Source organism: Calypte anna, chromosome 5 (genome assembly GCF_003957555.1).
Source record: "Calypte anna isolate BGI_N300 chromosome 5, bCalAnn1_v1.p, whole genome shotgun sequence".
Classification (NCBI taxonomy): Eukaryota; Metazoa; Chordata; class Aves; order Apodiformes; family Trochilidae; genus Calypte; species Calypte anna.
The window spans coordinates 9,280,499-9,295,535 of record NC_044250.1 but is presented as its reverse complement, the minus strand read 5'-3'; the positions used below and the strand labels follow the sequence as shown (position 1 = coordinate 9,295,535).

Sequence of the window (15,037 nt, the reverse complement as noted above, 5' to 3'; positions counted from 1 at the left end):
GCATACACCAATCTCTACAGCTGCTGGGTGCTGATTGTATGTCGTGTCTTCTAACTACTTCAATTAAGATACTTATCAAGAAATTTAAGATTTTTTTTTTAAATAAAAAAGAAAAAAATCTATTACTTAACAAAGCAAACCTCCAGTCTGCAAAACTGGATGCTTGAAACTAGCTGTGGTTTGTTAATGGCAATGCATTTGGTGTAAGCAGTATCAATGCAACAGACTTCTGGAACACAGCCTGCACACGAGCTCACCTAACACACATAAACTCCCACATCAGGGTACAGATAAGGTGACAACTGTCGTGTCAAGCTGCTGAACGTTTCTTAAGTTACCATGCAGCAGTGTCCTTCTCCCCATCTTCTTTGGGAGCACATTGCTGTTGATGCAGCTTGTCAGCAGGTCATAGTTCTGTTGTGCAGGTCTCTCTACTGCTAGGCTTCCAAAGCCTCAGATAAGCAGTGGCACCAGGCCACCTGCTGGCGAGGTTGAAGTTCGTCAGTATCAAAGATGAGGGCAGAGGCCAAGTATGGGACAGGTTTGTTTCTACTCCTTTCACATCCAGTTGTCGAGGATGGTGCCCCTAAGGAAGCTGCATCCTCCAAAGTTCAGGCAAAGGCCAAGGCACTGACAGCCAAGAAGGCCTGTTGAAAAAATCTACAGTTTCAAGAAGGTCTGCATATTTCCAACTTGGGGGAGGTCCAAGAAACAACACAATGGCTGCAAAAGCAGCCCAAGAACCCCAAAAAGTTTAACCCCAACGTTAAACTTTATATCATTACAGGGTGCCCTTTGACCATAACATCAACCATGGAGATAATACCCTGATATCAAGACCAAGGCAAACACAGGATCAAGAGGCTTTCAGCAAACTGCACAATATTAACCATGTGTGAACTTGACTATGTCAAGTCTGTAGGCTGTTTTGAAGACTGGTGGCTGTCGGGACTAATGTCCTTGGTAAGACACTAGATCTGCAAATGGGCTGGGGTATCAGAATGTCTAATTTACTGTATCTGCTTAATACATTTTCAAATATTCAGACAGCATTTAGGATCTCTCTTAACACTGGAGGAGAGTCAGAGGCTATTAGAGGATGGAGCTCAGAATAAGTCCCATCAAAGTCAGCATACCAAGATAGAAAAAGCTCTAAGAGGGTTCTGAGCACACTAAAAGGCCTTAGTGGCCCTGCACCGCCTCAGCTGAGGTCTCAACCCCATCAGCTGCTGATCCATTTAAGTCAAACCCTTACTAGATTGATTCCTGACCTTGTGTTTCTTATTGCATTCTATCTTGATCTCAGACCTGTCTCACCACTGCAAACTAGCTTGATGACCAAGCCTCTTGGTTGAGGCTGCCCCCAGCCCAACCTCCTCTCTTTCAATCCCCACCCCAGGGATATTCCCTATGCTTCTATTTCACATCTTACACTTGAAAAAAACATACCTGAAGCAGCTGCTGGGTGTTGCAGTCCTTCATCAGCTACCTGGTTGAATTGATTCTGCTGGCTGTTCAGCTTAATCCAGAGTAAACTGAATCAGATGAGGCAGCAATAGTTTTAATGCCCACTACATTTTGGCTACTATCATAAAACTAGCTTATCACAGAACATACACAATGACTTCTGAGAATACCACATGGAATTCTTCAAAGTTACCTAAGAAGTCAAAATATGGCTTTTGTTTGCATAACATGATAGTTCACTAGCATTTTAAATTAAAGACTTGGCAATTTTAACTTTTACTTCTTATTTATAGCCTTTCAGCATCAGTTTTACATACAAGGCAAAAAAAAATTCCATAAACTGTACATTACAGAATACTAAGGGAAGGTGGATGAAGCCATAATACTAGCACTAGCCTGACATAAGAAATTCATTTTAAAAAAAATGCAAGTTATTCTAGTTGAGCTAAAACAAGTTAGACCTAATTGCTTTCCAGTGCAAAATATAAAAACTTTTCAAAATTACTGGCTTATGTGAGAAATTAATTTCAGACAGAAAGGAAGTCAAGCTTACCTATGTTCCTAAAATATAGAAAAAATAATTAATCTACATATGTAATCAACTGTTTAATTTTTAATCATTCATTTTAAAATAAATTTAGGAACTCATCCCTCTTAAACAGGTTAATAAAAAATTAAGCTGAGTGGGAAGTTCAACATGCTTCATTGTACTAAAAAAATACAGTGTTTAAAGTTTTATATAATAGCTTTATTATCAAACAACAACAGACATTTAGTAATGATGTCATGCAGAGATCAAAAAAATCTGAAAAATAAACAGGTCACCTAACAGCTTAAAATTCCTTGCAATTAAAAAACAAAGCTAAATCTTCCTGTTTTCCCAGTTTGTTTTATGGTAGCCACTGTTCTCGTTAAAAGATTCTTGGGTCACTTGCAGAATTCCATAAAGGAAATAGTACAGTATTCCACAGCACAGTGCTCTTTTGCCTTTTTCACAAGGCCTTTCTCACTCTTCACAACCCTCAGAAGGAATCTTCATAGGGTAGAAAACTGCCAAAAGCCCCTGGCAGCTGAAGATAAACACAAAAGTGATAAGTCAAAAAAAAAAAAAAAAAAGCTAGTTTTGCAGAAGAAAATAAGCTTATTTTTCAATCTTTTAAAATTAGCCACTGTAATGGGAACTCAGACTATGGCTGAAACAGAACAGGGTTTCAGTAACATAGCCAGATCCCAGCTACACAGTGAAATACAACTCAGTGAAAAGGTCCAGCACGAGTCATATTAAATTGAAATATATCTCAGTTCCATTGAAACATAGTTCAGTTCCTTCTTCAGTGTCCAACTTCCACCAAAACATTGGCTTTATACAGAACAGAAGGGGTTTTACAACAGCATCTTTTATTGACCAGAAATTGAGACTAATTTTGAGAAAAACCATAACGGATAATAAGTAGTAGGTAATTCATTCTGAGTGTTCATCTGCATAAAAAATTAACTATGCAGAAAAGTAGGCTGTAAATCTACAGCAACTTCAGACTCAGTAGTCCAGGGGACACTTGCTCACAACAGCTAAATTCACACCCATATTTACTACAGAATAAATCCCCTGGGTAGATGACCTCTGAGATTAGAACTGCAGCAATGAAAATAATCACTGTTCAGTTTTAAGTGTCAGTAAAGTACACTTTTAGAGTAAATTCTAAATAACAGAACAATTGCTGAAGCTAGATGATCTTACAATAAATTTGCAAACAGAAGTGATATGAATTCCTTTATCTACCTATATAAAAATACAATATACTGTGCAGCCAAATTTAAATAAAAGGCAAACAGTGTATTAATATTTACTATATATTTACATGTAATACTGTGATTAAATGAAGGAGTCAATTAACATTATGTTACAAAAAGAACAAAACTCTTTCACATTACCGCATTTAAGGAACTGTTCTCTTAAATCTCAAATGATCTATCATGACTTAACATGAGGATGCAGACAAACTCTTGAATTGGAGCAACTCCTGTCCAGCAAGATACTTCAGGGGCACCAACTTAAAGCCTGTAGGCAGCAGTGGTTTCAGTAGGATAAACTTAAACACGCACCTCAGTTTCTTGCTGATCAGAGCCTCATTTTATGGGATTTCACTGATACCACAACAAACTAGAACAGTTATAAGCATACAAGGGGAGGTATCATATACCTCACTGAGTGAATATATGTACTTCTGCTTAATGGTGACTCATTGCTGGTAGACCAAGTCTACAGACAGTGGAATGATCTTTTCAGTTTTATATACATTGACACTAGATCCTTCTGTTACTGGATGCTTTGAACATTATATGGGATCAGCTCTTTAATAAGAACTGCACCAGTTTGTGTACCTGACATTTCCTCTAGGTAATCCTGTTGAAATGGAAGATTTTATACTCCATACATATTGCTTGAGAAAAGGTAATATTACACTGCTTGAAGATTTTTTGCAAACGAAAGTTTTAGCTAATCATATGATAATTTTCTTAAATTGGCAGGATAAATATAAGCAGGTAAAATACTGGCAAAGTAATCAACATTAAAAAATTAGAAGTTAGAACTTCAAAATCATCAGCCAGCCACAATCAAAATTCTAACCTGCTCTCTGCCTTCCTATACACTCTCCCAGAATAAAACTATGTAGGACAAGAGGGAATGATGTGACATTTGTTAATCCAGTTAGTAAAGCATATGTAGGTTCAAGTATTTAAGTCAACACAGCACTAATAAATAAAAGTAAATGATCAGAAGTACTGCAAAAAAAAAAAAATCTTTACTCTGAGTGAGCACCGTTATTATATTAAGCTATTATTTTAGAACTCCCAAGGCAAAACTAAAAGGAGAAATACTGTTGATGAGAAATGTACTCAGACCAAATCACATGCAAGCCTACAGAGAATGTTACAAAATTGGACTGAATAATTAAGGTGGGATTTTTACTGCAAGTTTTAGAAAGCATTATCTGTACTTTATTCCTACATTGCTATTTTTGCTCTGCATGTAATCAGAGCAAAGTGTTGTACTTGTATTTTTACTTTCCTCACACACATCCCCTCCCAGAGTAAAACACTGACAGTTTGGTTACAAAACTATATGCAGTACATTTCTGAATACATTTTCTTGAATTTTAGGCCACATGTTCATTTAAAGACATTCTTATCAATTACAAGCCTCCTCTTCAATTGCTTAAGATCCATTAGAAAAGCAAATGTACAAATATCAGAAGTGCTGATCCTGAGATGAAGTATGGGAAATTCTGGTCCAGTCTGATCCTCATTGGAACTTCTGTTTCAATTTCTTCTGGAGGACAGCTGGTAGGATGGAGAGGATGGCTAGAATCATGAGAACAAAAACAGAGTTCCAGGAAACAGCTTCCCCTGCTGTTGTAAGTTGGTATAGCGTTGTTCCTGCCTTTATGGCTACAAAAGACGGTGGTGCTACACCTGGAGCAGGGAATTGGAAGTGTAGGAGGAGCAAAAGAAGAAAAAAACCAGCTCGTTAGAGTGAAAAAAATAAAAAGGAAATCATGTCAGTAATCCAACAGTTAAGATGTTTGTACATACAAAATTCAAAGACAAAAAACTCTGGTTTTATACCAGCTCATATATACCAGTTTTATACCAACTCTAACAGAAGACAAGGGAGATAATCTCTGCTCTTTAGATTCTGCAGTTTCAAGTTGTCTATTAGATTTCATTTAAGTTCATCAAGGAAAAATATCAATTGTTTCCTAACATATTTGTAAAAATACGGCAATTAGAAAGCTAGTGTTTAGCACTAAATTAGTTAAATTATGAATTCACTCTTAGGAAGAAGTATTATGATGAACAAAATTGAGTGGGAAGGGGAAAAAACAACCCTTTATGTCAAAGGCATATGCATCCTCACTCCATTAAAGAGTTCAATATAGGAGCTTTGAGACATTCATAGTCATGGAGTAAAACAAAAAGTTACTAACAGAGTGTTTATATAACACGTTTCGTTAAGCAAGTAATTAGCCTGGGCTCATTACCTCTGATCCAGTTCATCAGAACAGTCCTGATTAATCTTTCGATGCTTATGGGTGCTTACAGAGCTTATGCTCCACTCATCAAGAAGTACAGAAATAATATTCTTTTGTAATCTTTCAGCTGTCCAACAGGTGGTAATTTCTGCTAAACACCACATACAAAGAGGAGCAAACAATATTACTTCAGGCTACCCCCAAACTGCAGTTCACTAGCCAGAATGCTTACCTAGAAAAGTGCCAATGAAAAATACTTTCAATGGCACATTAATTACAGGAGATGTTATATTGATAAACCAGTTGGGAAGAAAAGGTGTTATTCTCAAAAATATTATGTAGTTTATGAGGTGTTCTCTGTGTCGTTCAACCTGCCAAAACAAAAGCAAAAAATTCAGTAAAAACTTCCTGCCTTGAAAAAACACAATAAATTCACCACAAGGTGTTTGTTAGGGGCTCTTTGTGTATCTTCTGTAAAAATTTACAAGTTGCAAACAAAAATCAGCCAAACGGTGACTCAATGGAGAGTCATCAGTGAATCACCTGTTAAATAGTACTGAAGTTAGTCTGGAAATACCAGTCTGTGGTAGAACATGATCATGATTTGTTTGAAACAGCAAACAAGTAATTTGATGCAAGTAACAAGTGAGTGCAGCAACTTCTGCACTCCCAATCGACACAGACAGGTCCTCATCCTATTGCTAAAACTTTTGCTCTGAAGATCATCATGTGATTGCTGCCAGTGCAGTTGCAAAACATATCTACCTGCATTAGAGCTTTAACATTACCCCATTTTATTTCCGGTTTCATTATACTCTCAAGTCCAGCTCCTTCCACTGGAGTACTACATCAAAGCCTCTCCTCCCAGCCTGGCTTAAGGACATCAATCCTTTCAAGCATCTATCATTTCTGGCCTATCCTGACAGGCTTTCACCAAGCCTAAGCATGGTCACCTGACAGTCGAAATCCTAACATTTTTCAAAGTTGAAATCAAACCCAGTCTGATTGCAATTTCATCTGAAATCTCCCATAGCAGCCCACCACAGTCACAACCCTGGATTTTTCCCCAGCTTTAGCATTAACTGCAACGGTAAAGTCAGTGGCTCTGCTATTGTCCTGTAACCCCACTGTGGGTTTTTTTAATCTTGGTGAAGACCAAATATTTAAACAGTGGTTGATCCTGCATACAGGATGTCCTAGCCCTCAAAATGCAAGAATTACATAGTCCATTTAACCTGAAAATAGCAAGACGAGCTGCAAAAGAAATTACGTAAGTTTAAATCACATAGCCAGTTCTACTAATGGACATAACTATTTGCTACTCAGGGCACAACCTCAAGATTATACTGCAATATTAAGATTTACTCAAGTCAAGTCAAAATACTATTATCTATACTACTATATTATTTAATATGGCCAACTGTGTATATCTTATCTAATGGGGAACAAGTTTAAAATATTCTTTGGTGATTCAAAAATCTTGAACAGAATACACTAGGAAGTTGTGCTTCATAGTTTAAAAAAAAAATACCTGTTTGAGTATATTTCAGAGTATTGAAGCAAGAGACATTAGGTCAAACACTAATCAAGCTACAATTTTGTACTGCATAATCTTTAACTTCATCTCACTATTAACAGTTGCTGAAGCTAATGTTACCAGATACTCTAAGAGACAGCTTGAAAATGCTCCAAAAACATCTTCAAATTAAAATTCGGTAATTAGAAATACAGATACAGGTTCTCTTTCTCTATAAAACACAAATCCAGGGAGGTTATCAGGTGCAAACTTTTCCTAGGTAAAAACATCTTCCTCATAGGAAACACAATAAAATCAGGAATGCTTCCCACTGTTAAAAAACACACAGAGGAAGTAACCACACTGTGTCAGAAAGGAGTCGGAATCCTTTCTTTTAACTAGATACAAGAGCACAAAACCCCTTAGTTTTCCATGCTGTTCCACTATGCATAAATTTCAGCATTTCTAGAAACTTTACCTGTTCTGACCATTTTACTACTTTTTCTGTTAAGTATCTGTATACAACAGGACGTCCCACTAGGTATGAAAGCATATAGCAGAATGAAGCTCCAAGTCCTGAGCACTAAAAAAAAATAAAATAAAATAAATTAGCAGAAACTCTAATTAAATTTTTTCAATCAGACTCTGATCATTTCTAACAGGAAGCTGGTTAGATGCTTGGTTGTATTCCAAATGGATAGCACTATCCATTGCTCTCACAAACTGTTTTTCATACTTACCAGACAAACAAGAAATAGGGCCAGTGGAAAGGGATAAAGAAACCCCGACAGGATACTGAGAAATATAGACCCAGGAATAGCAAATGTCTGCAAGCTGAATGTATCTTAATTAAGAGAAAAAAACAAAACAAACAAACAAAAAACCATTAAGCTACCCAGAGCTTAATTTTATCAGCAGTCAGGATGCATATTTTAAGAATAAATATAAATAGGCATAGCCTCTGAAGATCTTTACTTTAAAATACATTCTCAGAGTAACATGAGAAGCCCAAGCACAGTGAAACCAGGGATAGATTCACCACTACACATCCAAAAATTAGTCACTAAGTGATAAAAGCTATAACACATTTTCTTCTTAGCCTGTGCTACAAATGACACTGGGTATTTATTGTGCCATTACAGGAAACATACTTCGGATTTTGCATTGTCAAGTAGAGATATGCAGATTTCAGCCATTGTCTCCAAGTAATTTACAGCACTCCTGTCTGACCTCCTAACTACTATGATTTTCATGGAATTCTGACATGTATGAAGGCAACTGCTACTTCCTTAAAAACAGGTATGGTGCAGTCATTAGATAAATAGGATACATGATCACTAATTTCATTCACAATTTCTCAAAAAGGCAAAATCTGAGTTTCTGCAGCATAAGTAAACATGAACTTATGGCTTGCTAGGCCCACTTGAGACTATGGTGTATTGCCCACTTTGGACAGAAGTCTTATAAAATTAAAAAAAAAAGCTCACTGAATTCATAATCTTCCAAGTTGATTACAACCAGTACAGCTTTTATCCAAGTGTCAAGATTCTGAGATAACCAACATGCTTGTCAACTGCTTGTCTACTGCTGAGACAGTTAGTGTATTAGCTGCTACAGTATTTCAATAAACTGCTAATTCTGTTCTACTTCTTGTTAATACATTAACATTTTAATTTTCTTCAGAAATCTATTATTTATGAACTTAAAAAGAACAAACTAGAGGATAATTACTAATGGCACATTCACTGCTTATTTTTCTTTGAGTTACGAAAGCCTCCAGCTTTAAACTATGAAACAGATTTCTCATATGGCTTTTAAAAGTTATTAACCTTTAGTCAAGTGTTCCCATTAAGAACTGGTTTAATGATTAATTAATAGTCAGCACCCAGGAAAAAGAAGTTAAGACACAGCACAAGTAGCCTTTGTGCCTCCCTACGCAGAAAGTACTTCAGAACTTCAGCTCTCTTTAGTAGGAAACAAAGATTTGTTTTTTCAGTGTGGGCACTAAAGGGATGAAAGGAAAGCTCAGAACACTTTCCTTGAGAAATATTGCACAATATTCTGTAACATGACACATATGTGACACTTCGGCTGTCTCAAGGAAAAGCAGTGCAGCATTCTCAGTTATCCTTTAGATTTAGCAGTAATATAACTGACAATTCTGTTTGCAATTTAAGATGTTAGCGTAACCCTAAAATAAGAACAAGTCTACTATCAAAGCTGATAATACTGCCCATGGTAGACACAGTCAAGGTGAGTTGCATGCACATCTGCAGTAGCAGTGATTTTCTTCTACTCAACCCCTTTTTATGATACAAAACACCTCCTGGAACATATAAGAAAGGTTTTTAAGTTCAAACATTTTGGAATATCTATCTCTATTTATAAATGCACATAGGTAAGTTAGCCTTTTAAACTCACAATCAAGAATTTATAAGACTGTATTTTCTTTTTTCTTTTTTTTTTTTAAGATAAATACACCTATCAAAACTGCCATTTATATCAGAAAAGGATACAAAACATATGTTGCAAAATAAGCCACTAATACTTGAACATAAAATGTGTCCTTATATTTGGACAGGACTTTTCCCAAGGCCTTTGCATCATCCATATCTCTAGGAACCTTTATATATTCTCTTTCTTCTCTGGGAAGAAAAAAAACACAACAAAACAAATTGTTGTAATGGTTGTAAATATAATTCAATAGTACAGTAAAATTACTTCTTGAATATATCAATTATTAGACACACTATGTTACTAAACTACACATTCAGCAAAGAAAACAGGTGGTTACTGTTGTGATAACATTTTTAGATGAACACAATATTTACAGCATATTTTATATTAGAAAATCCTCAATTGTAGATATTTGCATATCATATTTTTTTATTCATTACCATAACCAGCTTCATTTCTAGGGTTTTGGGGTTTCCTTCTCACCAAGTACTGGTCAAAAAGAAATAATTACTCAAACCAAACCTTGGCAACTGAACAGCAGTCAACATTTCAGCCAAAACTAACTGCAACTGCCTCAGCACTACGGTCATAACATTTGAAGTGCAGCAAGAGCAACAGAGCTTTACCTCACAAGCAAACAAAGCCTTAAGAGCAAAATGTCATGTCACACCTTAATCTGGTGCAACCCTGGGCAGCACAGCTGAGTGTCCTCTCTTCCTCTGTATCAGACTTAGTGATAGGACTGTTGCAAACTGAACTTGTTGAGCAAGTTAATCAGACAGAAAATTAACTACTAAAAGAAAAAAAGAAAATTGTCAGACAAGCAGGCTTTCATCTTTCCAAACTAGCTACCTTCCCATGCAACAAAAAAGAGAAAAAGAATGTGAAGCTTAGCTAAGAAGGAAGCAGCATGTCCATTTCTGATGACAGCCTGCACTTACACCAGGGCACAAGGAATTTTAAAATAAACCTAGCCCTAACCAAGCATGTTTCAGATCTTAACTGAAAAAGGTTAAGAACATAGTGAGCTACCAATACTAATGTGACCAGGGTAGCTTTTCAAAACAGTATCTTAAGTGTCCAACACAAGCCCTACATCAAGTACAATTCATTAGACAGATTCTACCAGTTAGCATTAAGCTTTGTATCCCTGCATTCTAGGACATACACTCAAATTACCTTTTTATTTTTTAAAGGTATAACTATAATTAACTCATGTCAGTTTAAAAAAATCACTTAACCTCATGTAGGCTGCTCTACAAGTTGATCCTGAATGAGAAGCAAATAAATTAATCCTTCCTGACATACTTACTCACTAAGTTGTGGAAAATTTTTATATACCAGGAACATAAGGAAAGCAGCTGATAAGAAGATTGACACTAAAATAAGAAGTGATGTCCGAGCTGATCCACCTTCTGCCTGAGCTTTCCCTGAAATTAAACAAAAACAAAGTTCAAACCAATACAACATCAAAACCCCCCTTCATACCTTAGTGCAGATTTCAAACTTATACCTTAAGGAAATGTAGAGGTTGGACATAATATTCATGGACATAATCTTCCCACCATTGCTTTCAATAGCATATACAACACTTTGCTCACATTCCCTGAAAGCTTTCAAACATATCTGAAGTTCTTACACTGGCAAATATCCCATACAGGTTAACAAACTATAGTTTAAGTCTCAATTAATAAAAAAATATGTAAAAAAAAAAAAAAAAAAGCAACACAAAGCAACACATTTTTCCCTTTTTGACATTAATTCTCTGCCTAATTAACCAGATTTAACTAGCAATTAAACCTTCACTGTGTACAATGCAACTGTGAAATACACCCATGAAAAAATTTTTTTTTCCTCCCAAGGAAGAGCACCAGGCATAGTCACTAGCCAGCTAGGTGAGAATCTCATCATGAGAAAATGTACGTAAGCACACACAAACCTGCCTTGCATATACAAATTACAATTCTCAGACTTGGAAATTATGCAGATTTTATATTAATGTAAAGAAGAGGTCTCTTGGATATGCCTAAAATGTAAATTTTATTAGCCTTTACCTTCCTGCATAAATGAAGTAGTAGTTTAAGTAGTACCATGTTTTAGACTGCTTCTATACTTAAGATTTTCACCAATATGTCCACACTGATGAGCACAGATGCAGCTATACACACCAAAAATTGTAAACAGAGAAATAAACTCTCTGCATGCAGAGGAGGGGGTGTATGTGTGCATGGATTACCACGTTTTGCTCAGACAGGGCAAGGCTTGCACCACTTGGCAGGGAGTGTCAGCCTTGGCCACAAATAATGCCAGGGCTGTGTTCCCATGCGGTGACAGGGCTACAGCGGCAACGCGCAACATTCAAGTGGGTCGCAGTGCCATCCCTGTTGTGAAACTGAGGGAAAGGATGATGAAACCCGGGGACAACACGGAGCCAGCCGGACGAGCTGGGAATTTTACTCCCTTTAAGGTTTTTAGCTTTGAGGTCAGCGAGACCCCACAGGTGTGCATGCACCGGCTCCGCTAAGGCCGAAGGGGCCGAGGTGGTATCCGCGCAGCACTTAACACGCGTAAATCCCTCAGGAACGCCTATTTTAGTAACACCTCCTCCAGATTAAAATAAGCAAGGATGTAAATTAAACAATAAAAACTTAGAGGACCAAAAGCACACCGAACATCCACTTTCTGCCACTTTTTATATCACAAGCCGGTAGCGGAACAACACACACACCGGAACCCACGCGCTTCCTCGCCACCGTGCTGGGGGCAGAGGGTTCGCTGTCCCTTTCTCATCCCCCGGCCCTGCCGCGGGTAGCGGCTGACAGGCCCCGAGACGGGAGCCCGCCTCACCCCCACCGACCCTCCCTAAGGCAGCCCTGTGCTGACGCTCTCCGGCCCAACCGCCCGCGTCGGACGGGGCCGGGGGACGCTGCCTGCTGAGCTGGTACCGGGCGGGGGCAGCGTCCCAGTCCGACGCGGGCGGTGACCGCGGGCAGGACGAGGTCGCGCGCTCCCGCCGCCCCAGCCCCGGGCACCTTCTAGAAGCTGCCGCTGGTGCCTGGCGCTCTCCGCCTCGCAAGGCCCGCGCTCCGCCGCCCTCCGCTGCGCCATGGCTCTGCGGTATCCAGGGGCCCGCCGGCCGGCGAATCAGACCTAGGGCAGGCCGCGGCGGCACCGAAAAGCAAGGGAAGGAGGCGGGACCGGCCGCTCCTCACCCCACCGGGTCGCGCTCCCGCCCCCGGCGCCGCAAAGCGCATGCGCCGCCCAGGTTTGCCGCTTGTATGAGGGTAATTACGGTCGTGCGCTTGTACGCCATGATGTACGGGAGCACGTGTGGGGCTACACGTAGTGAAATGCGGCGGTGGGTTAGCGACGGTAATTACGGTAGCAGCTCCGGTCAGTGAAAGTCGTGTGGGTATATACGGTAACTGTGTGTGCGCTCCATGGGGGTAATTACGGTGCGGGATGCCCCCTCAGCCCGAGCTCCCCGACCGCAACCAAAATCCGCGTGTGCCTGCGGGAAGCGGGATAAATCCCGCACTTGTTCTGTGCACTTGTTCTGCCCCGGTAACGGAGTTACAGCTGTGAACCTGGGTGGGAGCTTCCCTCAGGAGGGAGGGTGGAGGTTGGGCTGTGTGGTAGAGCCTTGGGGCTCCGAGGAAAAGGAAAATCGTACTTGATCTTTGCAGTCAGGTTGTTTAGGTTTTCGAGCCAGTTTCTTCCTCCTTTTTGAAAAGAAAGTTTCAGGGCGCTGTTTCCAACAAGCCGGATTGCTCTCTGCCGGAAACAAAGAAAACTCTTATCTGCCTTAGGGTTTTCTTCATGTCTCTTCCTGTCAGTAACGATTGAAATCCCTCAAAAAAGCCAGAGCGCCGTGTTCCGATGTTCACAGATTCCTTGTCATTCAGGCGGAATCTGACCTCGAGTCACCTATTTCCTCACAGTCTTCTGGCAATGGAACATCTCTTAACCTTACAACCCTCCCGGCACCGGGAAGTGTTACAGTGTTCTCCAGAGAGTGCACTCACTGCACCTGGGGACAACACCCATGGCCAAAGCATCTGGGCAGACCTGTTTGCTAAGGGAGATAGTCACCCTCTCCTTGTGAAGCTGTATCTACTTAAAAATCTTCAACCCTTTTTCAGGGTCTTAGTCTAGGAATTAAGCTGATGAGGGAGCTGGGCACCGATTCAAGATTTGACTTCAGCCTCATTTATCTGAATACTCTGGCTGTAACTAACTTTATACTGTGATTAAACATATTTTAAAATTGCTTGTACAGGATATAAGTAATTTTATAGCAGTAAAAGTTTCCAGATTGTTGTATTTACTGAGATCATAGAATGGTTTTGATTGAAAGAGCATCTACTTCTAACCCCCCTGCATGGGCAGGGCCACCTTCCACTAGACCAGGTTGTTCAGAGCCCCTTGAACACTTCCAGAGAAGAGGGGACATCCACAACTTCCCTGGTCAAATTGCTGCAAGTGTCTTACCACCCATCTCCCAACTTACCTGAAGCAACAGCAGTAACAGCATCAAATTTGGCAGTCAAATATATCAAAGGCAAAAAATTTATAACTGATGGGGAAGAGATGAATATTGGCAGCATTTCCAACACAGAGACCTGGCTAAGCATCCTACAGAGAGGAAGGATGCCTGAATATCAGTCATGTGCCTTCAGCTTCCAGAGACAGCAGGAGCCAGTCTCTAGAAGGCACTGAGGCCGTTCAGCACACAGAAGATCTCTTAAAAGTGTTGCTTTATTGATATACTGCTACAGTGTGAATGTCTACAGGAAGCTGATGATTCACCTAAAACCTAAACAGTCTAATAAGCTAGTACAAAAGTACAGCCCCTGCCAAATCCAGTAGGAGGAAATAATCCAAACTGTAAAATGTGATCAGATTCCAAATAAAGCTTTAATTCATTACCAGGTTCCACATGAAGCTTTAATTTTCTAAGAATTTCTTAATTTTTAACAAATTATTTAAAGATATTTAATTACGTAATGTAATTCACTACTTTAATATTTTAATTGGTATTTCAGAATAGCTAGGGCCCTGAGGAGCCAGTCAGGTCCATGAACTTGTTGCTCTGAGCATTGATGCCGGATGACAGAATCCTTTGTTCTTTCAAACCCTTTCACTATAAAATTGTAGATACTAGCAAGGTGGGAATTTCTGACACCATAGCAGGTAGGAGTTTTCCCCCTATTGCAAATGCACATCATGTTTGTCATCTCTCTGTGATTATCCCTTTGCTTCTGATACTCCAGGTAAAATGATTCAAACACTGGGACTTCATTCTTGTCTGGATAACTTCTGACAAAAACATCAAATAGATACTAAACTGAAGAATGTTGGAAGTAAACTTATAAATATTATCATTATGCAGAAAAATGTTTACCAAGTCAGCCTAAAACAGACGAGGAAAAGGACATACTGAAAGATGTAAATAAAATACGTAAATTCTAAATGCTGCAAGGGCTATCACCTTGGTGCAGTGGTTTGCACAAAGGGGTGTGAATGTACACAGTGCCATGTACCACTGCAAGTTGTTCAGTAA

General features: G+C 39.2%; 1 protein-coding gene across 8 annotated transcripts; it reads right to left on the bottom strand.

The window, feature by feature from the left end:
* Positions 1-2,196: 2,196 nt before the first annotated feature.
* TMEM41B (transmembrane protein 41B) lies at positions 2,197-12,701 on the bottom strand. Of its 8 annotated transcripts, none has more exons than XM_030451141.1 (8): positions 12,507-12,701; positions 10,787-10,904; positions 9,534-9,662; positions 7,758-7,851; positions 7,496-7,600; positions 5,734-5,872; positions 5,511-5,652; positions 2,197-4,941 (listed from the first exon to the last, which is right to left on the bottom strand). In XM_030451141.1, exons 1-8 carry the CDS (start codon positions 12,580-12,582, stop codon positions 4,695-4,697), a joined length of 1,050 nt encoding a protein of 349 aa, XP_030307001.1. In that variant the 5' UTR covers positions 12,583-12,701; the 3' UTR covers positions 2,197-4,694. The 8 variants fall into 8 exon arrangements, with proteins under 8 accessions (XP_030307001.1, XP_030307002.1, XP_030307003.1 ...); XM_030451142.1 differs by having other exon boundaries at positions 5,511-5,649; XM_030451143.1 differs by lacking the exon at positions 12,507-12,701 and adding an exon at positions 11,529-12,288.
* Between the last annotated feature and the right edge of the window lie 2,336 nt (positions 12,702-15,037).

Coding starts and splice junctions, on each gene's coding strand:
- TMEM41B (XM_030451141.1), bottom strand. CDS start 12,582: ATGGCGCAGCGGAGGGCGGCGGAGCGCGGGCCTTGCGAGGCGGAGAGC. Junction 5,873..7,495: donor TAGTAAAATGGTCAGAACAG/GTAAAGTTTCTA, acceptor TTGTTTTGGCAG/GTTGAACGACACAGAGAACA. Junction 4,942..5,510: donor TCTGATGAACTGGATCAGAG/GTAATGAGCCCA, acceptor TCCCTGCTCCAG/GTGTAGCACCACCGTCTTTT.